This window comes from Anguilla anguilla, chromosome 19 (genome assembly GCF_013347855.1).
Source record: "Anguilla anguilla isolate fAngAng1 chromosome 19, fAngAng1.pri, whole genome shotgun sequence".
Classification (NCBI taxonomy): Eukaryota; Metazoa; Chordata; class Actinopteri; order Anguilliformes; family Anguillidae; genus Anguilla; species Anguilla anguilla.
This window is the reverse complement of record NC_049219.1, coordinates 13933012-13958011: the sequence shown is the minus strand read 5'-3', so window position 1 is coordinate 13958011 and position 25000 is coordinate 13933012. Positions and strand designations below refer to the sequence as shown.

Below are 25000 nucleotides of genomic sequence, written 5' to 3'. Positions count from 1 at the left end.
CCGGGAATTCTTCAACCGCAGAGGTAGTGCTGGGAGTGTGCTGCCGGGGCTGAGGGACAGCTGCCCAGACGGACACTCAGACAGACAGACAGACAGACAGGCAGGCAGGCAGGCAGACAGGCTTCGCATGCAAAGCCTAAATCTGACACAAATACAAACCAGGGTAAAATATTTCTGAATTAATCAACTAACACCTTATTTTGGAGAGTATCAGTGTGTTACTCTTGTGTAATGTGTACTGGACTTTGAACAACATTGGAGTGACTCATCAGTTGCGTTGGACGTGGAGAACTTGGAGAACTTCCTTAGTCAATATATTTGGATGGGAGCTTAGATCACCTGATCACCTGCTTGAGGGTGATGCTGTTCCCTCTGTAGATGAAGCGTCATTAAGCACACAGACCTCCACACCCTGAGCTGCAGTGGTCTTAGACCAGAGGGAGCGTGTCAGTCTGTCTGTCAGTGTCCGCGGGCGGCAGTGTGTCCGTCGGTCCCGCAGCGTGTGTGTGTGCATGGGCGTACTGACGTGGGTGTCCCGTGTTCTGTTGTGTGATGTCACGCCGTTGTCATGGCCGCGCGGCGCTCAGATCACATCGCTCTGATCATGGAGCTGCTGGGGAAGGTGCCGCGAAAGCTGGCCGTCGCGGGGAAGTACAGCCGCGAGTTCTTCACCAAGAAAGGTAACTGCCAGCGCCCCCCGCAGGAGAGGGAGGGGAGTGCCACGCACGACGGGCAGGAGCCACCCTGACTCCTCCCTACACACCCTCTCACAGTACAGTGCTACACTGTTACTGTATGTTTCACATTTCACTGATGTGTAGTTATGTTGGGGGAATATGCCTGATATCACTGTGTTAGCTGTGTCCCTGATATCACTGTGTTAGCTGTTCATTTCTCCCATAGGCTGTCTATTTTTTGATTTGGAAATCTTGGAAATGCTATCAAACCTGAAGGAAATGACAACATGACTTATGAGGCCTATTGCTTGTTACACCCTCATTACTGTCTTCTTGTCGCCGCCCATTCCAGCTGGTGGTCTCCATGTCTGAGCTGTGTTCTCCGTACTGCCCCCTGCAGGTGAGCTGAGGCACATCACCAAGCTGAAGCCCTGGTCACTGTTTGACGTGCTGGTGGAGAAGTACGGCTGGCCGCCCGAGGAGGCGGGGCACTTCACCAACTTCCTCCTGCCCATGCTGGAGATGGTGCCAGAGAAGAGGGCCTCTGCTGGGGAGTGCCTCAACCATCTCTGGCTCAGCTCATAGCGCTGCCCCCCTGTGGTAGCCTCCAGAACTGCTACACGTCACACAGACTGGAGAGAGGGAAAGGGAAGGAGGAAGGGGGAGGGGAAGGTGGGGTGGGGGTAAGGGGGTGTGATTTGCCCCTTTGAACTCACCCCCATGCACACCCTTGGGCAGATTTACACGCAGAAGCTGCCCGTGAGGAGCCCTTCTGTCACACGCCGAAAAACCAGGCGCCCGACACCTCCACCCACCACTCCGCGAGTCTTAGCAGGAGGGAAGCTCTTACCCAATCAGTTCCTGTCTTCCCACTCTGCTCCCCGTCCCACCCCCACCCCTGACAGATCAGTTCCACCCCCACTCATTAAGCCAGGGTACGTGAGGACACGAGCCCTGGGTGAGGTAGAAGGCAGCATGCACATTAGCCTAGCGGAGTGGAGCAGTGTGCGGGAGCGGGGGAGGGGTGGACCTAAACCCCTGAGACTAACAGGAGAAGTGATTTTGTCATGAAAACATCTCCTCTCTGAGGGTAGAGGAAGAGCAGGAGTACAGCAACCTAAGACACACAGGGACACTTCTGTGCGTGGACCTCCCACCAGTAGAGGGAGCTCCAGGCATAGAGGACACTGCGAGAGGGCACGTTGTTTGTGTCCAGTAGGCTCAGCTCTCCTGAACTGTTTGAAAAGTGGGAACTGGACCAGTATGTATGAGTGTGTATCTTTAACTGAGCTGCTGGCCAAAGCGGTGCAATAGCCCCGGTTCAATTCACAAGACTGACCCACCTCCCCTTTACTTTAACAGCTTTTCCCCCCAGGATATAGTACCAGAACATAAGCCTCTTTCACTGTTGTCTTAACATGACAATGTCTTTTAACTACACTTTTTTAAAAAACAATATCCAGTCAGTTGCGCCATAGAGGTGATTGCATTGAGTTTGTGTTCTGCTGAGGCTTTAAGGAAGAGATGCAGAGTCCACCCCCACCCCCCCCCCCCTTTCTCTCTCTCTCTCTCTCTCTCTCTTCAGCTCCCTCCCCCTCTCTCTCCTGCGCACTGTAGCCCTACACAGGCAGCGCTGCCCAACCATTTACAGCCCCCACCCCTGCTCTCAGCTCCACGCCACATTCCAGGCCCCCTGCAGATGGGAGGGGGGGACCCCTGGGCACCAGGGGGCGCCAGAACAGCTGGCTCTCACGCAGAGGGCAGGGGAAGGAACAGAGAGTCTCTCTTCTTACCGACCGCTTTGTCTGTGCGAGATTTCTGCTGTAAGGACTGTGAATGCAGGGACACACAGATGGGCAGATAGACGTTGTACTGAACAGGCAGTTGGGTTTGTTCCTTTCATCGGTTTGTTTTTCCTTTGCTCGCTCTTTCCCCCCGTGTACCAGGAAGAGGCCCACGCTGTCCGTGGAGCCGGGACTGAGGACCTCTCAGTGCCTGCTCCGGCACTAAGACCCTCCACTTCCCAGGCCCTATCACGTCCCTACACCTCTGTTCCTCTTTTAAAACGTGCAGTTTCCAGCTCTCAAGCAGCTTCTCCTAAAATACCCCTCCCCCCTGCTCCCCGAACCCCACATTCTTGACCTCACTTCCCCTGAAGTGGTTTCAAAATGGAGGTTGCACTGGTCTGTACATTTGTTCAGGGATTAACTTTGTACATAATGCTGGGACACTGATGCGCCAGATGGAGTACGGACCGAGAACGCTCGTCATTCCCAGGGTGGAGGTACGAGCCTCGCCAGCACAAGGTTGCCGTGGACACCCAGTTAATTAATGCCCACCCCCGTGCTGAACAGAAACAGGGGTCTGTGGTGGCACAGAGCTGGCGGAACCTCCAGTTGCACCCCCGGTGGCCAGATAAGGTACTACATCCCATGCACATTACAGCTCTCAGTGCCAACAGCTCTTCCACTCCACGCCTCACTCATCACTGTTCAGTTGCCTATTTTCGCAATAAATAAATTAATATAAATAGATGGTGAAATATTTTTCAAACAAATGTATTCGTTTAAAAAAGGGAGAAAAAAAAAATCTGAAAACTGGTGTTGTGACAGTGACCGAATCTCGTCCCCGTTGAGGTGATTGTGTTCTGTCTGTTAGCTGTGTTTTTCTTTTGTAACTGTTAAAATTATTAGTTATTTTTTACTTTGACGTCACACCCCCCCCCCCCCTCCCCCCTCCCCCTCCCCCTCCCCCTCATGAACAGTGCTGCTGTTTTTGGACATGTGTGATGGTGGTAAATATTGATCAAATGTTTTTTGCAATAATAGTAATTATAATGAATTTTTTGCACCAAATGCTCCTGATCTCACTCTTTCAGCCATGCCGACTGTTCTTCCTGACATCGAGCGAATCGCGTCTCTTCTCGTCTGTGTTTTTCATTGACAGACTTAATAAAACTGTAAATGGAAGGATGGTTCTCGTGGTGTGACCCGTGTCATGTGGTCTGCCTCCATTTCCCAGTGCCTCACCCCCTGCAGTAAGGCACAGGGGACCCGTTACCCACAATCCCCAATGTGCAGTGAGAAATGAACGTAGTGCACCAGACCTGCGGATATCGGCACTAGTTTGTGTGTTTGAATGTCATTGTGATTTCTGCTAAATCTTCCAGCAGCAACAGTTGTTAAATTGTGGTTCTGATTTTAATTTTGAAGTGTCATACACAGGTATGACAAACCTGTGCAAAAGTGTAGGACTGCAGGAATAAGCACAGACAGAAGTATTTCAAAGACAAATCTTAGACACTGTTGTTGTGGTGTAAAAATATATGTCTGGTCGGACAGGAAAAAAAAAACAAGTTACATGAAAAATGAGTACGCAATGACAACCTGTACATTTCAATAAACAGACATGAATATCACGTGCAGTGAAGATGTTTGCTCAAGGAGTAGCTGCGCCAAAACAAACCAGTACTGCACTGTACATTAGTCTAGCTACTACAACGAGTCCCCATGCACTGGATGAGAACTAGCAACTGTCATTAGAAACTGTTCTACGTGTAGCAGTCAAAAGTAAACGCAATGACACGAACACTGCCATTTCACCCTGAGTTAATAAAACACAAACGGGTAGCAAAAAATGGTTAAACTCCATTGTTCCTCAAACAAGAGGGATTGTCAAGTGCAGTTTCATTCAGCTCCCTTCTCCCTCTTCTGTGTATACCTGAAGACAGGTGTCCAATCTTTCCTGATAAGGACTATAATCGGCGTAGGCTTGTGTTCTAACCCAGCAATAAAAAACCTACTTCAACAAATTAGCCAATCACAACTTTAATTAGTTGAATCTGGGTGTTTTACAAGTTTTGGCCCCACTGCTCATTCTCGGATAAGATCAGGAACCCCTCTATGGACTACGTTTTGCACTTGCAGCGTCTCCAGTCATGTTTTTCTGAAGGACAACACAGAGGTAAATGAGATATGGGATGATGTGGTCTTAGTGAGTGAATTAGCCACAGCTCTAACGTCGGTTTGTCGAGCTACAGGAGAGAGGCGCAGTTTTTTAGCAGCATGGGTTTGGCGATCTTCAGGATGTCCAGGTTGGGATCCAGGGATCTGCCAAGGCCCTCCAGGACCATGATGGCGAACACAATGGAGGCGAAGTTACTCTCCAGCTTCACCTGCCAGTCAGAACAAACATGTCAAGAGGGCCTTCAAGGACAAGATAATTAATCAGTTGCAAATTAGGCAAGTGCACCCTCTAAAAGGCAATAGCAAACAGAAAGGATTATTAGTGCTTTTGTTCTTTAACTTATCATCCACCTGCTGCCAGTCTTTTTTAAATTTTTTATAAACACTCCACATTTGTGTGGATGGACGCACTTGTGACTGTTACTCTGAATAAGAGCATCTGCTAATTGCCTCAATGTAAATGCAGCTGTATATTTACCTTGTGAGTGATCAACAGCCCAAAGACACGGGAGAGTAAATCAGCCACCTGCACCTGGACAGAAAAGCAGAGATCAGTTCAATCTGTACTGCAGAAACTCTCAAGACTCACAGCAGTAGAGAATATCTAACACCCCAACGGCGGCCATCTTGCTTTCCCATCTTGCGGCTGGGTGTGGCTCACACAGTTAGAGAGAAAGGAGGGACAGGGGAAGAAAGCAGACAGCCCAAGCAGGCGTAGAGCCCTGTCGCTCTCGTACCTTCCCCAGGGTGAGAGTGTTGCTGAGGGTCTCGTTCACCAGCTCTGCCATCTCCCGCTTGAACCTGGGCACGTCCTGGCACTCGTTCGCCCGGGCGTGGTTTAGGATGAGCTCCGCCACCCTCTCCCCCTGCAGAGACCGTTAAAAACAATGCCAGGTTCTGCAGATCTATGTCCAGGAGGTTCAGGTCACACATAATGAAAAATGAAAAATGCCCATGCGGACAAAAAAATCGAATTTTCTGTGAACTGTCAAGGATAACTCCTGCTAAGCACAAAGCCTGTTCATATACCGTTTCATCAGTATAGGGCGACAGGTGGCCAATCCCACCGGGTGGTTACGTAGTGTGTGTGCAGCTGGGCTAGATCGCTAGTAAGCACAGTGAGGTGCAGTAAAAGCGAAGGCCTCATAGCTACATAGTTACTGTGACAACACTGGCAGCGGAACCCTCAGGTTCAAAACGACGCTGCCCGTAAGGGCGTTTCTACCCGTTAGCTGACTGGGAACGCGTTTGTCTTTGGGCGAGTGAGCAGCCTGGGTTCACATCCCACCTCCACCTCAGGCGAATCCCCAAACCCGCGCCGCTTACCTCTCTGAGCACCACGGCGGTGAAGACGGCGCGGAAGTTGCGCAGGTCCCCCTCGCTGAGCCGGGCCACGATGCCGGCGTCCAGCAGCACCAGGCGCAGCGGCGCGGCGGCGGGCCGCATGCTCACCACCAGCGTGTCGCACAGGTCCGTCAGCGTGGCCGTGCCCAGCGGGGCCTCCCCGCGCCCGCCCTGCACCAGGATGTTCCCCGGGTGCAGGTCCCCGTGCACAAAGTTATCCACGACGATCTGGAGGGAGGGACACGACCAGGCAGGCCTGTCAGGGAGGGACAACCGTACCGCTCAACCTGTACGGCCGGGGCTGCCCAGCCCTGGAGATCTGCCTTCCTGTAGGCTTTCATTCCAGCCCTAATTCGGCGCAGCTCAGCGATATCTCTAGCTGTTGAACGAGGTGTGCTTTGTTAGGGCTGGGGTGAAAACCTACAGGATGGTACATCTCCAGGAACAGGGCTGGGCAGCCCTGCTGTACGCTGACCCGCCCCCCCCCGCTCTATCTGAGTGATGCTCCACCACTCGCCGCTCACCATCTTCAACAGCGTGTCCACTCCCATCCTGGCAATCCTCCGCTTCACCTCCTCGGGCACGTCTTGGGTCAGGAAGTTGGAGATGGGTTCACTCTCCTGAAAGAGCGAACGGCAGGATGCATCGGAGTGCTGGAGAGCGCTTCATTCACATCTGTTTGCTCATCGTGTGCTTCACAGCCTGACGAACACATCAGGGAGGGTTTACTGCCTGGAATAAAAAGCTCACCTCGAATGTTTCCACCAGAATGTTCCTGGTGACGAACGGCCGAAGAGGCGTAGGGAACGTGACGAAATCCACATCCCGAAAATTCTCCCGGAATCTTTCCATGTTCTCCGCCTCGTATCGCAGGTCAATCTGTGAGACCGTAAGAAAGCATTTCCAAAATAATTTCACCGGTGCAGTCCAAAGAGCCAGAGAAAAAGCACAGGCTGTGTGAATGATTAATTACACTAAACCAAGCACGGCTCTGGCCTTTCTGGGAGAGACAGCCATTGCGGACCAGGAGTGCGCACCCCCCCTAGACTGATAGCTCCTTAGGCACCCGGCCTTCTCGCCTATGCCCAGGACCAGCCCAGCCCAGCCCTGCACTACACACACAACTGCAGAGGAGGAGAGGACTGTACCTGTCTGATCATGAGCTTCTCAAACTCGTCCACAATCTCCGGCAGGCTGAGCCACTTCAGGCCGGGCAGACAGTGCAGCACCCAGCTGCCCGCCTTCATGAGCAGCAGGTCGACCTGCACCTGCCTCCGGACCCCAGGGTGAAGCACCTAGAAAGAGACAGAGCCCAATCACTTCCATTCTCATTTAACATGAACCCTTCTACAGATTAACAAACACTCCATGACACTGTGAATTACAGCAAAGCTCTAACGGATGCAACTCACTTTGAACTGGATAATTTACAGAAAACACGATTCACACATTTATGAAACTGAATACAGTTCCCATCAAAAAAGGGGCTGAGGAGCAACAATCGCGCCTAATAATTAAGGCTATTTAGAGGCAAAAATCATAGTTTTTTAAAATACTGTTCAAACTGAGATGCAATTTCACCCCTCACAAGTACACACCTTGATAGCTACTGACATCAGGTGCTCTTGCTTGTGGGACGTGTCCCCAGTTCGGCCCTGCTCTCCGTGTCCCGCTGAAGGCCGGTCACCCCCACCACCCCTTCCGTCTTTGCTCAGCTCTTCTCCGTCGTCATCCTCGTGCCCCCGCCCCCAGAGTGAGCCCAAAGTCCCGCCCAGCCCGGGGATCTCCCAGGCCTCCAGGGGGTCGTCCCGCTCCATGTCGCCCACCAGCTGCTGGAAGACCGGGTCCTGGATGCTGTCCACCTGGGCCGAGGCCCGGTACACCTGGGCGACGCAGCCCGAGCCCACAGGCTCCCGGCTGTGGAACCGGAACAGCCTCTTCCAGGCGTCCCCGAAGGCCCCCCGCAGGCACTGCTTGGTGTGCGCCCAGGAGTGGGGGCGCACCTGCACGTGCAGCCGGGAGAACCTGTCGCAGAACTCCGGGGAGAAGACGTCCCTCCTGGTGCTGGCCCACTGGCCCAGCTTGATGAAGGTGGGGCCCGACGTCTCCGTCACCCACAGCAGGGCGTCCAGCCAGCGGGAGCCCAGGCGCCCCGAGATCAGACACAGCGGGTACAGCAAGAGCAAGGGGCCAAACTTCAGCAGCAGGACCACCGCACGGAAGCAGAGCCTCACGGCGAAGGCCAGCCTGTGTACCTGAACCCTCACTAAAGACTTCCTGTCCGCTGGTCGCTGCTGTTGGGACGCCTCCTGGCAGCTAGCAACGCAGGATGCGGTCTTTTCTGCCACCCAACAAAACGCTGCCAGCCTGGGAAGCCGGGATAGATGCTGGACCTTTTTGCTTAAGCAGCCCCGGATGGGTGCAAATCGCACACAGGGAGACATAATGACTCTCGGGACGGAACACCTGAGGTTTAAAAGAAAGGTTCTCGCGTGTAGAACTGCCATCTTAAAATGTCAAACGTCAGAATCTATAAATACTGGACCCATACAGAAGCCTAAATAGTGAACTGAATGCTTGCACACAATGCAGCGTGACCCGAATTAACTAGGTTGAGCAGCTGGCAAGCCATTTTATTATTATCAGGAGCAAAGGCATAGCATGCAAGCAATGGCAACTAAACACTATTATACACGACTAGCTTGTAGATCACACCAATACATATCAGACAAAATTATAAAACCGTGGTATGAAATTTCGCAGTTTCTAACAAGCAAAAAGCAATTCCTGTGCATTTGAATTTGCGCGCGTGACTGGGTGGTTGCCAAGCTAACGTTATAGCCAGGTTCGATCGGAACTAGGCTTGCTGTTTTTGAGTAATGCATCCACGACAAATTGTCGGCATGCTCGTTGTGTCTCTCTAGAATACTCCCTGGCTAGCGGACATTCGTTAGAGACTCCAGAAGTTAGTTATCTACGTGGCTAGCATGCTAGCATGCTTAACCATGCAAAATTCCAGGGAGCCAACAAAGCGTACGCCTGCACCGGCTAAATATATGCGTTGCTAACCATCTGAAAAATACCGATTCGTAATAACTCAACCCAAAAGCTTAACCTGCCCCTTGGTCCCTTCTGCCCTCAACACCGGCGATATACACTACAGTATGTAATATACCCGCCTACTTCCGGGTCCTCAGCCAAAAAAGAAGTAGGCTGGACTACTCGGGGCAGCTGACAGTGAATTAAAGTTATATGCACACATTTCTCGCAAGCAATCGTTCAACGTTAGCAACAACAACAATAATAATCATAATAATAAGAATATAGTCATGAGTTATTGCAATCATTGTTGTGATGACATGATCGATGCGCCTCTTCGTTATGATCGTCGTCATTGTCATAAATATACTGTGAACACAGTTTATAATATTCAGTGAATTATTCATAAATGTCTAATACTGATTATTATTACTATTATTATTTTTATTATTATTATTATTATTATTATTATTATTATTATTATTATACTAGTGTTTGCTATTGGGTATGTGGTACTTTCCATTGCACGTTATCCTGAAATTGCAAAAAGTCCATCATATCTTTATAAAACTCAAGCCCCAAATTTTTCTGTAATGTTTTTTCATTTTTATTTTATTCCAGTGATGAATGGTAATCATATTTGCTCCCTTACATTTTTCCTTTCAAGGACAGTGTTCGTGCTGCTTGATTTGCAGCTGTTCAAGACTTTATTCTTATTGGTTGGTGCCTCCTTATTGCTTGGCGCTTACAAAGACAGTGTGACTAAACGTCTCTCTGTGCTTCCAGTGAACAGTATGGAAAACAGGTAAGAACCATCCAATCTAAGAAATATTTCTTATAATGTTATTCCGTATAATTCCAAAGACAGTGTGGATATGTTTTCAAGTGTGTCTAGTCATATGTTTTGTAAAATTTATACTACTATAAAGTTTTTTTTTCCACAATCGTAAATAACATTGCAAAAAAAGCATTCCAGTACTTTTATAAATTTTTATATGTCACATAAAATTAGGTGGACTTTTTAACATGACAAAGGATGTTCTGCTATGGCAGGAGAAATGTGATTTTTGTGCATTTTGAAGAGCATTTTGCATGGATATATACTGCATAGGGATAGAAACTGCATAGTGTTATTTTGAATTTAGCGGGCTGAGCAGCTGTCCTAAAACCAGCAAGAGGGTGCAACCAGCTGTTGCCCAGGCAGGATTTGGAGGGAAACTTGTTCACTTTTCAGAGTGGGATATGTATGGTCATACAGCCCTAGCCTGTGCATTTGAACAGAATATGACCAATAGAATAGTCAAAAAACATTGGTAGGTGAATACATGTTTATGAGCCTTAAGAAGAGACATTTACACAAAGTAGCCAACAGGGGGACATAGAGTATAGAGAATAATTTTTCTGTGAAGTGATTATACTTGAGGAAGTGTATTTTTTTCTGAAAGTATTCAAATCTATGCCTTTAGCATGTATCTATATCATTTATTGCCTTACTGGTGTAAATGGATTATTTGTGATTAGACGATTGCCATAACATCTGTTGCTGGTTGCGCGCATTCTTGGAGACAAGGGGAACTGTCTGCAGTGGCCTATATTTTTGCAGCATGTGAGTGATGATTGGTGTTAGTCTCAGTGTAGCTACCATTACAGCTCTGCATGCTGGTGTAATCAGAGGGTGATTTAGTGAACAGTCTGGTTTCACGGCTACCTGTTTGAGCAGACACACGTGCTGCGGTGCGTTTGCATGGGCGGCTTGTGTCCATGACGAGGTTCACCGTTGGCACTCCCCCAGTCATCACGGGCCTGTAACGGGCAACCATGGCAACGCAAAGGCAGGAGAAAGGCCCACCAGACAGCTGCTGCCACGGTCCGACCCCTTCACCCACGGAAGAGAGACGCTGCTGGCTCCCCGTCTCCCAGGGACTTCAAAGGGTGGGGTTCCCTGCGTGCTCGGCCGGGTCAGGGTCATTGTGTTCTCCCATTTAAGTTGGCTTCTTCTCCACAATTGCACTCGAGTGCCTTTTCACTCCTGAGAAAGGTGTCATAAAGTGGGTTGAGTCTGTTGCCTCGTGCACTGGTTTGGTCCTCTGGGCCTTTCAGACCTGGTCTCAGTAAAGCCTACCTGGTTAGGTCAGCACTGTTCAGCTGGTGCTGTCTGGGCTTTTTAGGCCCTGTAGCTGTAGGCCTCTTCTACAGACAGCCTTTGGCCTGAAATGTAAGAGGTGGAGGGCAGCGCTCGCAGCAAAATGTTAAGTGTTAAGTCGACTTTTACAGAGTACATTTTACTAGGAGAGAGCACATGTGGGTCCTATTGGACTAATATAAACTCTGTTAGAGTTGAATTAACGCTGAACATTTTACTGTGGTGCTGTCAGTCCTTATCCCGTCCTTATCTGGTCTGCTGAGTGAGTCCTCGTTCTCCCAGCCTGCTCTGTCTGTCCCTCTCAACCAACCTTTACCTCCGCCCCCCGCTGTCAGCACACCTCATTCACTCTCCCTGCTCATAAAGAGGCCCCACAATGCACCAGGCTCTGAATGCACCAGACACAAGCAGCACAGCTGAGGGTCCCCTGGGGGTTTATGTGGAAAGCCTGCACCTGGTAACATAGCAGACCTGTCCAGAAAAGCATCATGTGATGCAGTGTTTCTCCCCAAAATGAATGAACATTTAACATTTCTGTGATTCTCAGGCATGATAACTGTGGGAGGTGTGGAACTGCAGAGAGAGAGAGAATAATAACGTAAATAAAGAATAGAGGTATTTGGCAAAGACAGCAAGCTTTCGAAATTCTTTCAAACTGGGAAAGTAAATCCCCTCTGCACTTTTAATTTGCTCCCCGAGGAGGCTGTTATTTATGTATTCAGTTACGCTCAGCTTTGCCCCTTCCTGCTCCATTCCGCCTTTGAGCAGGACAGTCCGTTTCCGTGGCAACCAGGGCTCCAGTCCCCGGGCCAGCTGCAGATTAGTTCAGCGGCAGGGGGTTGGGGGTGGGGGCAGTGTCGATGATGGAAAGGGAGGGAGGGAGGGAGGGAGGGAAGGAGGGGGGGTCATGAGAGAGGGAGGGGTGGGAAAAGTCAGGAGAGAGAGAGAGAGAGAGAGAGAGGCAACGTCACTGCAGGAAAAGATAGCCACACACTCAAAGTGGGAGAGAGAGAGAGAGAGAGAGAGAAAGAAAAAGAAGTTGTAAACCTTTTTTGTGCTCTGAGTTGGGAAGGAAGAGTTCTCAGCTCTGCCTGAGTTTCCCTTTTCCCCCGCTGAGACAGTGGAAAGAGCCGGAGCTTCTCTGCAGAGTCTGGGAGACAGCGCAGATTGCAGAGGGAAGGGCTTTGAAAACTGAGCGTGAAGAAAAGAGAAAAGGCAAAGTGGTTCCAGAGGAAATCATGCGAGTGGATGCTGCTGTATCCAGTGTCAGGTTTCAGAAAATGAGAGTCCAGTGCAAAAGAGCTTCTGCAGGGTCTGTCCAGCTGAGAAAGGTAATGTGTGTGTGTGTGCGTGTGCGTGTGCGTGTGTGTGTGTGTGTGTGTGTGTGTGGAAAACCAGCTGAAATGCTTGCCTCTGTGTTTATTTGACTAGTACTCTTTATTGCCCAGTCTGGCTCTGAACACAAGTGTGCCTGAATGCAGCTAAGCTAGCCTGTCCATTGACTCTTTCTGTGCCAAGTCAGTCCTTTGAATGCAATGGTTAGAGTGGGGGACAAAAAAACTACAAGCAAACAGCAAACAGAACCTGTGGGGATTTTTTTTTTAAAGTGTTGGCATATTTAAACTCTCAGAACCTGGCAAGGCAGTTCCAAAAGGATGTGAGCTTTCTCTCCCTCTCTAAACGTGTAAAATCTGCAGGAGAAAGAGCCCAGTTGTGCTTGACCGAGGGGTTAAAAAATGCATGTTTAACCTCCCAGATGTGCGCCAGTCATGCCTCCCAGGACAGAGAAGAGGGGATAAGTGGATAAGTGAGGTGTGCCATTTCATCTCCTGGAACAATGGCTTCTCTCTTCCCCTGCTCACGGTCTCCTCTGTTGAGATTGTGCACGGCATAGTTTCTGAGAGCTGGGTGCTTGTCCCTGGCCAGTGAGGCTCTGCTCCTCTCTGCACATGAAAGGCACTGTAAATTGCATTCGGATGGCCGTTGGTCGGCGATTTGAAGGGCTTCTCAGTATTGGTTTCCCCCTCATGCTGCTGTGTTTAAAATGTAATGACCAGATAAGAGCAAGGAGTGAATCCGTACCCCTTTAAAACACACTGTCGCAAGAGTGAGGTTCCCCTTTTTCGTGTCTCAAGTTTGAGTTTGAGAAGACGCTTTGCTGTGGTTGTCTTTCAATGGCGAAGTCTTACCGAAGACCCATTCTCTCAAATCACTTCCATTTTGTTTTGGTGCCCTATAACAATATACACTGTGGGTCTTACTGAATGAGTGCAGAGAAAGCAGTACAGACCTTCCAGCTGACCGGTCTGAAAAACACTGAGTATAGTATACCAGTGCCTGGTCAATGTTCAGAACACACTGAGAATGGTATCGCTTCATCAGTGTTCAGAACATGCTAAATATAGTATAGTAGTGCCTAGCCAGTATGCTTTTACATAACATAGTGCAAGTTTGGGAATGTCTGGTTGAAATTACTCCTAAGGTGTGGCAGTTATTGGTGATTTTTTTTCCACTGTAAATAATGTGCTGTTATTGGTTTCATAATAATGCGCTTCATAAGAGAAAAAGGCACGTTGTTATGAAAAGGGGTTTCATAATAACGTGCTGGCACAGGTTCCAGACTTCTGGCTTCAGGTCTTTAATGACAGATTCCGCAGCACCACTGATAAAGGAGGAGAAAAAAATCCGGAAAAACAAGAACAGAATTTCCATGAGCTTAGGCACTGGCAGTTACGTTTTGCAATCAATAAAAAATTCAAAGTGTTAAAAAAGAAGGGAAAAAAGAAGAATAGGAATCCAACAGCTCAGCACCTGGCAAAGACAGAGAGCAGGAAGTACTATGGAGACGAAAGATGCTATTTCAGGTTTCTAAAGAGGTGACCTTCTGACCTCCTCTTCTTTATCAGAAAGAAGCAGCTTTTGGCCTTGAAGAGAAACATCTGCAAAGTTAACCGTTCTCTCTGTGGCAGGAAACAAACAGTTGCTTTTCCTTGACACCGCGAGCCCTCTCCGATGGCACTGCCCTCGTCCCGTGTATCTTCCTGGAGGAGGGGAGATGGCACAGTTTATTAAAAATGTGTGTGCCGTTTGTGAATTACAGACTGAAGCTCCGCGCTGGGCCTCTGAGAGAGCTCCATGTGTTTTAGTTTTCGCCCGAATATTTATGGCCGTTGGCGGGCAGATGAGACGGGCGATGGCGATGACGGGCGGTAAGGCGCAGGGTTCAGAGCTGCGGGGTCTTCTCTGCCTCAGCCCGCCCCGCCCCCCCCACCCCCCTACCCCGACCAACCCCCCCGTCCCGATCCACGTCCGTCACTTTTAATTATTCTGCGGGGCTGAGAGAATCTCACTCGTCCTTCATCTGTCATAACAGCGCCGTCCCCGACCCCCCTCCCCTCTGCGGAGGAGAGGCGTTTGGGCTGGCCTTTATCGAGCCCCTTCTCCTGGGTCTCTCTCTCACACACGCAGCTGTGACTCAACCCTCCACTGTTCTTAATGGAGAGGACAGGAATGAAGGAGCTGCATGTACAGCACTGAAACGCACCAGTCAGACCCCTTGAACTGTTGTGTTTGAGCATGTAATATCTTTTCATTATGGCTGGCAGGCTGCATTAAAGAAGTAATAAATTCATATTCTTGTGCTACTTTCTTCTTTTAGGTTTCATTAAAACGAACGCGGTGATCGTTGATTTGTCCTGAAATGAGTAGAAGCTGTGTTCCGCGTGGCAGTTGGCCCCGCCCACCATCTTTTGAGTGTCAGCATTCTTTGCCCTTTTGGCAGTGGCGCGGTTTCCGTGTGAAAGGCCCATCAGGGCTGGGGATTTGGGAGCTGGACCAGGCCGGTCTGCAGATGAACTCATCCCCGTTCCCCCAGCGTCTGGAGCCAACAGCCTGTTCCGCAGCCTGCATCTCCAGCGTGCTGTCACCAGCCAGCCGGCCTGTTTACCAGGACGAGCGGCGTACGGACAGAATGCAGACGCCCCTGTCCACTGATCTTCATTCCTGGGCCCTGGAGTGCCACGGGGTCTGCTGGGTTGTGTTGTTACTTGGCGCTTAATTGATCAATTAAAGCTGTCAGTAACTCAGTTATCTCACCAAACCTGGTTTCCTGGGTCTGAATTGGTTGTTGATGTTAAGGCAAAAACAAAAACCAGCAGACCCTGGGACCACCGTCCTATTAGCTCTGGCAGTAAAGCCTGCTTGCTTTTGCATTGCTGAATTGGACCTGCATAACCTGACCTGGTGCAGTGGGTCCTGTCTAACACACTGAAACCGGAGGAAATCCTCATAGGCACCTTCCATACAATTATAAAAGAGGACAAGGTGCAATGAAAAAGAAATGCTGCAAGGCAGTTTGCTTGTCATTTCTTGAAGTCGATAGCTACTCGCCACGAAATATCGACAAGTGACCCCTGCAACATTTCTTCCTTTCTGACAGATTTAATGCAGAATACTATGAAGGTCACAGGCCACAGAAGTTTCCTGGCAGGTCTCTTTTGGGCTTGAGGTAAATCAGTACTGGGCCTGGTCCATCTGGCTCCAGCTCAACAGAGACTGAAAACAGGCTGAATGCATGAGCCATACTGTTCAATTGCATGCACACAGCCTTTCGGGTATAGGAAAGAACTAAAACAATAGTGTAGACCTCTTAGATGTGTATATAATATTCCCTCTGTGTCCAGTAATCCTGACAAGTGGAAAGAAAATGGCCTTCTTTGGAGGCAGTTGTTGGGGTATTGCTAGGCAACAGTGGAATACTCACATCGCAATCAATCTTGCTAAGGAACTTTGCTGCAGCATTGCTGTGTCACAATAGAAGTCTACAAATGCTGTGCTGTGTTGAAAGAGAGGACGTAGTCAAAGCTTTGGAGTTGTGGTGCATATTTTGGTCATATCGTTTTATTTAAAAATTGCTGCTCTCTATTTCTTCTGTTTTCTACATTGTCTGCTGCGTCATATCAGAGGACTAGATCAAATGATCCAAATGAGTCACAACCCCAGAAATGAAAAGCATGTCTTGCGTCTCAAAGGAACTGAGGAGGTGCATTTGGAAATATGTGTATGATTTCAGATCATTTCTTCATGTAGTTTCATTCATTTTTGGCCACGGGCAGTCGAACATTCCAACAGAGCGATCACAGAATTTCATAGTTCTGATCAAGTGAGCAGATCAGATAACTAAGGAACTAAGTTTACGGTACATTCTAGGCCTTATGTGCGAAAGAGTCACAGTGTTAACCATACTTCTTTACATTGTGGAAAACTGCCATTTTAAATAATGTCCTGCATGATGTGAGTAACTTCAGGCCATTCTGCGCGTAGCATAGTTAAACATTTAAACTCCGCTGTGTTTAACCAAATCAGTGGCAGCTTTCAGACATTATTTGGCAGCCCTTTGAGCTGGTCTGAGTTTGAGTTGGATCTGCTGTCAGAAGGCTGACCTGACCAGTCGTGCCTTCTCCCAATAAGCTGTGTGCGTGTGTGTTTGTGTGTGTGTGTATGTGCACGCACGTGTGTTTGTGTGTGAGTGTGTTTGTGTGTGTTTGTGTGTGTGTAGGAAGTGGAAGGTGTCTCCGCTGGCCAGATGAGCCTGTGGAAATGGGTGCTGCTCTTTGGGGGGGGGGTTAAGGCAGCAGGTCCTGAGGCCAGTGTCATTTCACATGCGGATGGCGGCCTGACAGCTGGCACAAGCCATGACCACGCTCCGCAGGGGGTGGGGGCTCTCACAGAGAACTCAGTCGCCACGGCGATCCAGGGCTCTGTCATAGAGGCCCCGAGGTTTCCATGGAGAGGCGGGGAGAATGCGTCAAGCTGGGTGCCTGAGAGAATTCCAGCTACCCAGCATTCCCTCAGTTCCCCAGCATTGTCTGGGCCAGGAGCAGGCCAGATGCTCTTATTGTCAGCCCCCCCCCCCTCCTCCTCTAGCCCACCCCTCCCTTTGAGCCCTTGTGCTTGCAAGCTGTTGTTCTTTGCGCGAGAGCAGGCCTGGGAAGCAGCGGCGGTGACACGCCTCCTTTGATGACACCGCAGGAGGTCAGAGGTCGGTACACCTGCACATGGTTGAGATGAAAGCGCTGCGCTGACTACACGGACAGACGCAGGGACATATTCTGAGGGTTGCAGAATAACCCAGCGTCGCTCACATTTCACCTGCCAAACAACTCAGCGTCGCTGGCCTGGGCCAAGTACTGTTAGAGCACATTTACCCAGCCTTGCTCGCGGTGGAGAAGGGGGCCCTTCTGAAGGGAAGCTGCCAGTTTGGAGCGTGTCGCTCCCCCGGCAGGGGTAAGGATGGGCCTCCTGGCACTCTCGCAGCTCTCCGTGCTCCTCTCGTACCGACAACAGAAACTCATTTCATTGGCCTGAGTCGTGTGTGATTTATGTGATTCCGGAAGGAGGACAGACTGCTTAACTGACCACAAATGCTAATTTTCACCAGTCCAATTTGGCAACCATTCGACAGCCACCAGTGGAGGGAGTATGGCCATCCATCATTACCGTACTCCAAAAAACAGGGGGAAAAGGTATCCAGAGCCAGGTCTGATATAATGTCCCTTTTGCTGAGGCCTCCACACACATTAACCCAGGAAATGGAAGCTAACAAACTCGCTGGCGACTGCAATCTCGCAGGGAGAGGAAGAATGGAAAGAATTTTGACGTCTCAAATTTTTTATTATTTTGTTTGCTTGGCAGACAGTCTCCTCTCCGCAGTTAAAGATTTGCTTTTGGAGACTGGAGCATCACAGCTGTTAATTACACAGTAACAGCGGAATCCGACCTGTAATTATATTTATTTAAGATAAGAGCGCATATATGTAATTTGGATTTGGAACGTAAGTGGCGCCGTCTCATTGGTTCATAATCACGGCGAAGTTTCTTTTTTTTTATTTTATTTTTGAGAAAGTCGAGCACTGTCTCCCTTCCCCCCCCCCCCCCTCTCCTGGCACATATAACTCTTACGGGAACACTGGATAATCGTAAAGATACGTCACGCTCAGAAGTGTGTCGGGACGGATTTACAACAACGGGGAGAGCGGAACCCTGAAGAATTGCGAGAGCGTAGAAAAGAGGGCGGGTGCAGCGTTGGCGGAGTGATGGAGCGGGAAGGAGGAACCGCGCGGCGTCCGAGACCGATCCGCTGAATGTGTGGGGCTCCCGGGAGACTCCCAGCCCTGACATGTGGCCCCCCCCTCGCTCCCCCCCCTCCTAAAGACGCATGTAAGCTTACGCTGAATGCCAGGCAGGTCTGTGTGTAATCTTAGCAATTACTGGGTAATAGAGGCCTGCGGTGGTTGGATGGGGCGGTGCAGATTCCCCTCTGTAATTTCGTGCAATAGGCATTTTCAGCAATTTGACATAGTCTAGGAATGGGATGCGCAAAAAAAAATACGTTTCAGCTGGATGAGCTGTCATTCGATTAAGCATCCAGGTTGGCACATTGTCCCTGAAAAAGAACGAAACAGATTCCTCTAAACCCACGTGACTCGGAGGAGAAAATGCCTGCCGTCGCTGCGCTGTCGATGCCCTGCTGTACGGTAGCCCTGTTTTCTCTGCTGCCCTAAGCTGGCTGCCTCAGTGCGATAAAGGCCTTAATCATGTGATGAGGGAGCAGCGGAGAACAGTCTACCTCAGCAGCAGCGGTGTCGAGGCTGCCGTGTCATTTTCAGGAAGGTGGCTCGTGCTAGCTGCGCTAGCGCGTTCTTCAGTTGTGGGTGGAAATAAGTTCGCCGGGCTCAGCACTGAGGTTTTGACACGACTTCCTCTGGTCTCGTTCAACCCCTGCTGCGCTTTAGAAAATCTGTGCTGTTGTTGGACGGGAAGCTGTAGGGAATTCTTTGACTCGTGCATTTTGTGAGAAGGGAAACACGCTCGACTTTGGCGTTATTAATGTAAAATTTAAACCGGACCCCTCCCTGAATGTTCGTGTACTCAGTGGCTATTTTGGTGAAGTTTTGGAATTTCTTTTCTCCCCAAACATGCCCGCTGAAGAAAGTGTTGAGACTTGTTTAAGAAGCTAGAACTTAACTTTTTCGCTTGGCACAGTGTACACCCCCCAAGGAACTCTGGGAAACCATGACAAGCATCTGTGGCCTTCCCTGCACCACCTGTGAAAGGAGCAGGTAGCTGCGCTCTGTTCCTGAGTGGAAGTGCAGGGCTGGATTTTTTAAGACCGAGGGGGCCTGTGGGATGTGTGCTTGGAGCGGTAGTTTAACACTGAGCTCTAGTTGAGTTTTCTCTTCTGAACCTGAATAGATCAGCGACATTTCAACTATAAAAAATATTCATTAATCAGTTGTAAAATATGTGTGTCTATGTTAGGCAAGCCCTTCTGTCACTCTTGTTTTTTTTGTGATGTCACCCATAATTTGCTGCTTGGTGCAGAAATCTTTTGCAGGAGGTGAAGGGGGGGGGGGGGTGAGGAGGGGGGGGGTGAGGGGAATAAATCCTTGCGTGCTGGAGAGTCCAGCAGTCCTTTTTTTTGGGGTCTGCTGAACTCCAGGCATTCCTGACACAGATGTGCGGGTGCGAGGCGGGACAGGACGGGGCAGGACGGGGCGGGACGGGGCGGAGCCAAGCCCAGGGGGGATTCTGGGGAGGGGGGGGAAGCAGCACTGGTGGGCTGCTACAGCCGCTAAGCAGCTGAGAAAACTTCCGGAAGGGGGGGGTTCCTTCACACAGGAAGTGTTTCACCACCCCCATTAAGCACTTATTTGATCATTACATACTGTACTTTCTTCAGCTTGATTTATTCATACATGGTACCTGTGAAGGGCTGGCAGTGGAAATGTATTGGGGTTTTTTTTTTTGTCAGCAGAAAAAAGCCACGTCCGGTATCAGCATGCACCTGGCTCAGGTCGGCTGTGTCCACAGTGCAATAGGAATGAACAGGACTCCCGGACTGCAGCTTTTACCATCGGTACAGTGTGTGCTGTGGGAGAAGTCGGCACCATGGACGTTTCTGTCGAGATCGAAGCGAGGAGACACAAAAGTTGTTTTTTTTTTTTTGCTGGCTGCCTCTCCGTTTTAAAAATACACCCACGGGTATTAATTTAAAGGAGGAAGGGTGCTCTCTCCGGCTCAGCCCGACGCTGAGGGAGCAGTTGGGGCTGATCCTATCTGCTGGGAGCAGCGGGCGGCCGTGTCTGAGCCTGGGCCAGCGCCGCTCGGAGAGAGAGAGAGAGAGAGAGAGAGAGAGAGAGAGGGAGAGAGAGAGAGAGAGAGCTTGGCCAGGCCGGCGCGAAGCTCGGTCTCTCCAGCCAGCACAATAATTGAGTGCAGATTGTTCTATTGGAATGATTGAGGAGGGGAGATCAGCATGAATCGCTCTTGTCAGGGGAATGGGGGCGGGGTAGGGGGTGGGGGTGGGGGCGGAGGGGTGAGGTGCAGTTTTTTTGGGGGTACGGAGAAGCTGCGTCCCATCTTTGCTTGCAGTTGAAATTCAATCTCTTGCTCCAGATGGGGAATGCACCCCCCCTTACGATATACATGATATACAGAACATTACCCCCCCCGCCCCCACCAAAAAAAAGAAACAGGGCTGACAGGGCTCCTTATTTCTTTTCTCTTCTCTTCCATCTTTTACTGTCTCCATGGAGACAGCCCTTCACCTCTGCTCTCTCTCTCTCCTTACCCTGTCCTGTGTGGAACTTGACCGTAAGTCTCAATGACCTCATCGCAATAATCTTTCAGCTGGGTTTGGAAATACAGGAAGAAACGGTGCAATCTCACAGAAATCCACTCCTCAGAAACCTTTTCCACTGAGTGGAACTCGGTGGAAAGCCACTACCCAAAAAAACACTTTTATATCTGAAAAATATAAATGTGGCTTTTTTAAACATTGCCCCATGAGAGTGTAGGATCCACGCAGCAAATACATACAGAAAAATAACACAGAGTCCTCACAGAGCCTAACTCTTCAGAAGGCTGTCACCTTCTCTACTCTCATCAGCTGATGTGTCACCCAGTGGGACACGGAGTTCTTTTTTAACACTGATTGCCCCACGCTGGGCCACCCCCCTCCCCTCCCTCTGGGGCCTGTTGTGAAAGCTCCCTCTCAGGCTTGAATGCACGGCGTCTGGAGGAGGCTCTCCAAGCCCAGAATCCGAAATGAAGAGGCGGCTCTTCCATCAAAGTCACCCCTCGCTTTTCCATGTGCGTCAGCCCGCCGCTGTTGGATGTTCTCTCATCCAGCAGGTTACAAAAACTGCTCTTTCCTAAAAATCTGTGCGCATATTGAGTGATTGTTATGGATACGTCTATGAACCATATAACGTTGCTGTATAGATAAAATGCAATTGTTATGGATTCATCTATGAAACATATAACATTGCTATATCTAAAAAAAACATCTTCTGGAGTACTGTTCATGAAGGAGTTAGCACTCTGATAGATAGAGTTTGCGTTCTGATAGAGTTTGCGTTCTGATGGAAAGCATTACTCTCAGTGCATGTGGATTTTGAGGAGCGGGTCTGACAGACTCTGATAAGACGGGGAGGCGGTTGGTTTCCTCTGCGTGTGAGTCGGACGGGGCCCGATGCGGCAGCCCCCCGGCCTGTGTCACCTCCTCCAGCGCCGGGCGACGACCAGGATGTACGCCCAACACCCACATCCTGGCGCTCAGCTTCCTGCTGTCTGTCTGTCTGTCTGTCTGCTTCCCATCCCAAAGTTTCGCCCGCGTTCTGGAGAAAGCGGCCGTTTGCGTTGTTGTGTTTGCTGCGGTCAGCGATAGCCGTGCTGTTGTTGTCGAGGGGCGTGTGGATGCCCTGGGGTCCCTCTGTGCTGTGGGATTGCACTCCGCTCCGGTTCGGTCGGTCGATCTTCCCAGGCGGAGTTTACTCGCCGTTATTACAGACCTTTTCCTGAGCCAGACGCCTATATGCGTACGAGAAACACAATAACAAGAAACGCAATACTTCTGTGCGAAACAATGGAAATACAATGCATGCAATCTGCGTTATATTTAGAGCCACAGTCTTGCACGGGCTTAATTGTTTGTGGGCTGGCGTTTTGTCACTGTTTTCCCATCAGTTGTTCTGAGGCTAAAGCAGTTCTGTTTCTGTCTCCAGTTCATCCTTTCCCAAAGGCCAACAACAATCACACACCCAGCCCAAGGGGTCCCACTGAGTGCGTGTGTGCATGTATGTGCGTATGTGTGCGTATTTGTCTGTGTGCTTGTGTGTGTGTGTGTGTTTGTGCATGTATGTGCGTGTGTGTGTGCGTGTGTGTGTGCGTATGTGTGTGTGTGTGTGTGTGTGTGTGTGCGAGAGCACACAGGCATGGTTCCCATGGGCTGGCTGATAGTGCTGTTTACTATCCAGGGAGGAAGTGGGGAGAGATCCCCGCAGAGGGGGCCAGCAGTGCACACACACGGCAGGGCCCCTGGCTCAGCTCCAGGGGCTGCTCCAGGGCTGCTCCAGTGGCTGCTCCAGAGCTAATCCAGGGCTGCTCCAGTGGCTGCTCCAGAGCTAATCCAGGGCTGCTCCAGTGGCTGCTCCAGAGCTGCTCCAGAGGCTGCTGTGGGATCTGCTTGGGAAAAGAGGGCCCTGCACAGGCAGGAGAAATGCACTGCTGACCGCGTATAAAACCCCAGCGTTTACTCGCTCTCCAAAACTGCGATCGCGTTTACCTCCATGCCCTCTGGATGGAGCAGGACACCTTTCAAACTGAACCAGGTCTACCCAACGCATTGGTCAGTGAAATTACCCTCCCCCCCCACCACCACCACCACCACCACCACCATCCAATGACAATGTCAGGCTCTTGTGTCGTACCACATCCGGAATGAGACCGTGCCCATTTAGAAATGAAGCGCCTTCCTCTTCCCTTTAGAACGGGTTTTGGAACGCGACTGGGTTATTCATCGCTGGAAGCGTAGCATTCTGAAGTCTGAGCCCGCCCCCCTCGCAGAACAGCTCACCGCTTTTGAATCCAGCAAGGAAAAAAAAATGCACTGAACCTCCACAGAGAGCCTGACAAATATGAAGCGATGCGTTAAATTGATTGCAGGCGAAGCTGTGCAGCATTTTAAAGCAGAACACATCTTACTGGGGTATGGTTCTGATTTAGCTGTACTGTGGGCCCACCGTAGCTCTACCATGTCTGTCTACCTGAAGCGCAATTTAAAAATAAGCAGGACAGGTGAGAGCAGGTTATCTCAGAAGACATGACGACTCAGCCCCAATGTATTTCATAAGTGATCTCTGTCCTGACAAGCTTTAATTTTTCATGGATTTATGGATTGTGGTTTTGTCTTGGGGAGGTGGGGTGGGGAACACGGGCAGATGTGTGTGTGTGTGTGTGTGTGTTTGGGTGCTGTGTAGACAGGTGTGCCACGGTGCCCAGGGAAACTGGCGGGAGGCAGAGTCTTCTCCTTCTGAGGCAAACGAGCCGCAGAAGAAAAACATGAGTCACCCCATCACGGGCTCCTTCTGTGGGGAAATCTCCATGGGAGAGGCTTTATCAGATTACCCACACAGGCACAAATGCAGTTAAGGAACACGCACATGCACACACACACACACGCTTACACACACACACATGCTCATTACATTACATTACAGGCATTTAGCAGACGCTCTTATCCAGAGCGACTTATACAACTTTTACATAGCATTTTACATTGTATCCATTTATACAGCTGGATATATACTGAAGCAATGCAGGTTAAGTACCTTGCTCAAGGGTACAACGGCAGTGTCCTTACCCGGGAATCGAACCTACGACCTTTCGGTTACAAGCGCAGTTCCTTACCCACTGTGCCACACTCCGTCCTCGCTTGCTCACACACACACACACTCACACACACACACGCTTACACACACACACACAGACACCCTCATGCTCACACACATGCACACACACACACACACGCTTACACACACACACATGCTCGCTCGCTCACACACACACACACACACACACCCTCATGCTCACACGCACATGTTCACACACACACTCACACACACACACGTGCTCGCTCACTCACACACACACACACACACACACACACAGGGAAGTCTCCGGTGCTGAAAGACCCAGTTGAGAGAAGGCCTCCTGGAGCCCGGCTCATTGTCTGTGCCCCATATGGAGCGGAGCGGGCAGGACCCCGCCCTCGCTGAGAGGTTTCCAGGTCACCTGCGTTTGGCCGCTATTGTCCGTGGCGGTCGGCCGTGCGGGCTTCCTGTTTGATTTGTGGGGCTGTTCAGGGCTCAGGGGCGTCTCTTTGGAACGAGCGGAGGGGCGGGGCCTCTGGGGCACCCCCACATCTCCCCTCACATTCTCCCAACTCTCTGCTGATCACAGGTGCTGATGGCCTGAATGGGGAACCATAGGCCTGTCAGCTCGTGTCCTCTTTGTGCGTCTATGCGATGCCCGCGGGCGTGCCTCAACCGTGCTCGGTTGCTATGGCTGTCTGACCAATCGGATTTCAGGGGTTCACAGTGGAGGGCTGGACAGGTAGGGGTCTCCCAGGGTCTCCTGGGGTCAGACTCGCTCATGATGGTTTTATGGGGCAGAGCAGATGGCTTCTCATCTCTAACTCACAGAGGTGGAAGCCGCTTTCTTGCTCGGTGTCAGGATTGACAAAGGCCGGTTAGAACAACAAAAAAAAAAGAAAAAAGAAAAGAAAAAGTGGTCACGACGGAGTGTATTCTCTGGTGAGGTTGCCTCGGTAACGGAGGCAATAAACATGGCGATGCTTGTCAGATTTACTGCTTTACAAGTTTGTGGATTCACTGCCTGTCACACATCCACTGACACCGTGCCCCCCAATCTCTTTGGGTCTCCGGCTGCTGGCCTCAACTTAACACACTACATTCCTGAGCTGCTGAGCA

General features: G+C 50.2%; 3 protein-coding genes across 11 annotated transcripts in view; 2 read left to right on the top strand and 1 right to left on the bottom strand.

Moving 5' to 3' along the window:
- Positions 1-3654, top strand: part of LOC118219140 (SRSF protein kinase 2-like) — a 35531-nt gene extending 31877 nt beyond the window's left edge. For 5 of the 9 annotated variants that reach the window (XM_035402078.1, XM_035402076.1, XM_035402074.1 and 2 more), the window contains 2 exons: positions 1-23; positions 1078-3654. The exon at positions 1-23 is cut by the window's left edge and continues 70 nt beyond it. In XM_035402078.1, the coding sequence (XP_035257969.1) occupies positions 1-23; positions 1078-1262 (208 nt within the window). In that variant the 3' untranslated portion in view covers positions 1263-3654. Of the gene's footprint in view, positions 24-587; positions 681-1077 lie in introns of all 9 variants that reach the window. The other 4 variants (XM_035402081.1, XM_035402077.1, XM_035402075.1 and 1 more) reach the window with 1 other exon arrangement.
- Positions 3655-3985: 331 nt separating this feature from the next.
- On the bottom strand, positions 3986-9169 carry adck2 (aarF domain containing kinase 2). Its single transcript, XM_035402087.1, has 8 exons — positions 7585-9169; positions 7135-7281; positions 6737-6865; positions 6511-6606; positions 5969-6214; positions 5380-5508; positions 5121-5174; positions 3986-4851 (listed from the first exon to the last, which is right to left on the bottom strand). Exons 1-8 carry the CDS (start codon positions 8491-8493, stop codon positions 4711-4713), a joined length of 1851 nt encoding a protein of 616 aa, XP_035257978.1. The 5' UTR covers positions 8494-9169; the 3' UTR covers positions 3986-4710.
- A 2925-nt stretch (positions 9170-12094) lies between these two features.
- LOC118218788 (DENN domain-containing protein 2A-like) overlaps positions 12095-25000 on the top strand; it is a 33495-nt gene continuing 20589 nt past the window's right edge. Inside the window, exon 1 of the mRNA XM_035401467.1 lies at positions 12095-12499. The gene's annotated coding sequence lies outside the window, so the exon portion shown is untranslated. The remainder of the gene's footprint in view (positions 12500-25000) is intronic.

What these genes read in the sequence shown, in the direction of transcription:
- adck2 (XM_035402087.1), bottom strand. Translation starts at nt 8,493, where the DNA reads ATGGCAGTTCTACACGCGAGAACCTTTCTTTTAAACCTCAGGTGTTCC. An exon ending in AGAAGCTCATGATCAGACAG is followed by an intron (nt 6,866 to 7,134) that starts GTACAGTCCTCT and finishes ACGGTCTCACAG; the next exon opens with ATTGACCTGCGATACGAGGC. An exon ending in ACACTCTCACCCTGGGGAAG is followed by an intron (nt 5,175 to 5,379) that starts GTACGAGAGCGA and finishes TTTTCTGTCCAG; the next exon opens with GTGCAGGTGGCTGATTTACT.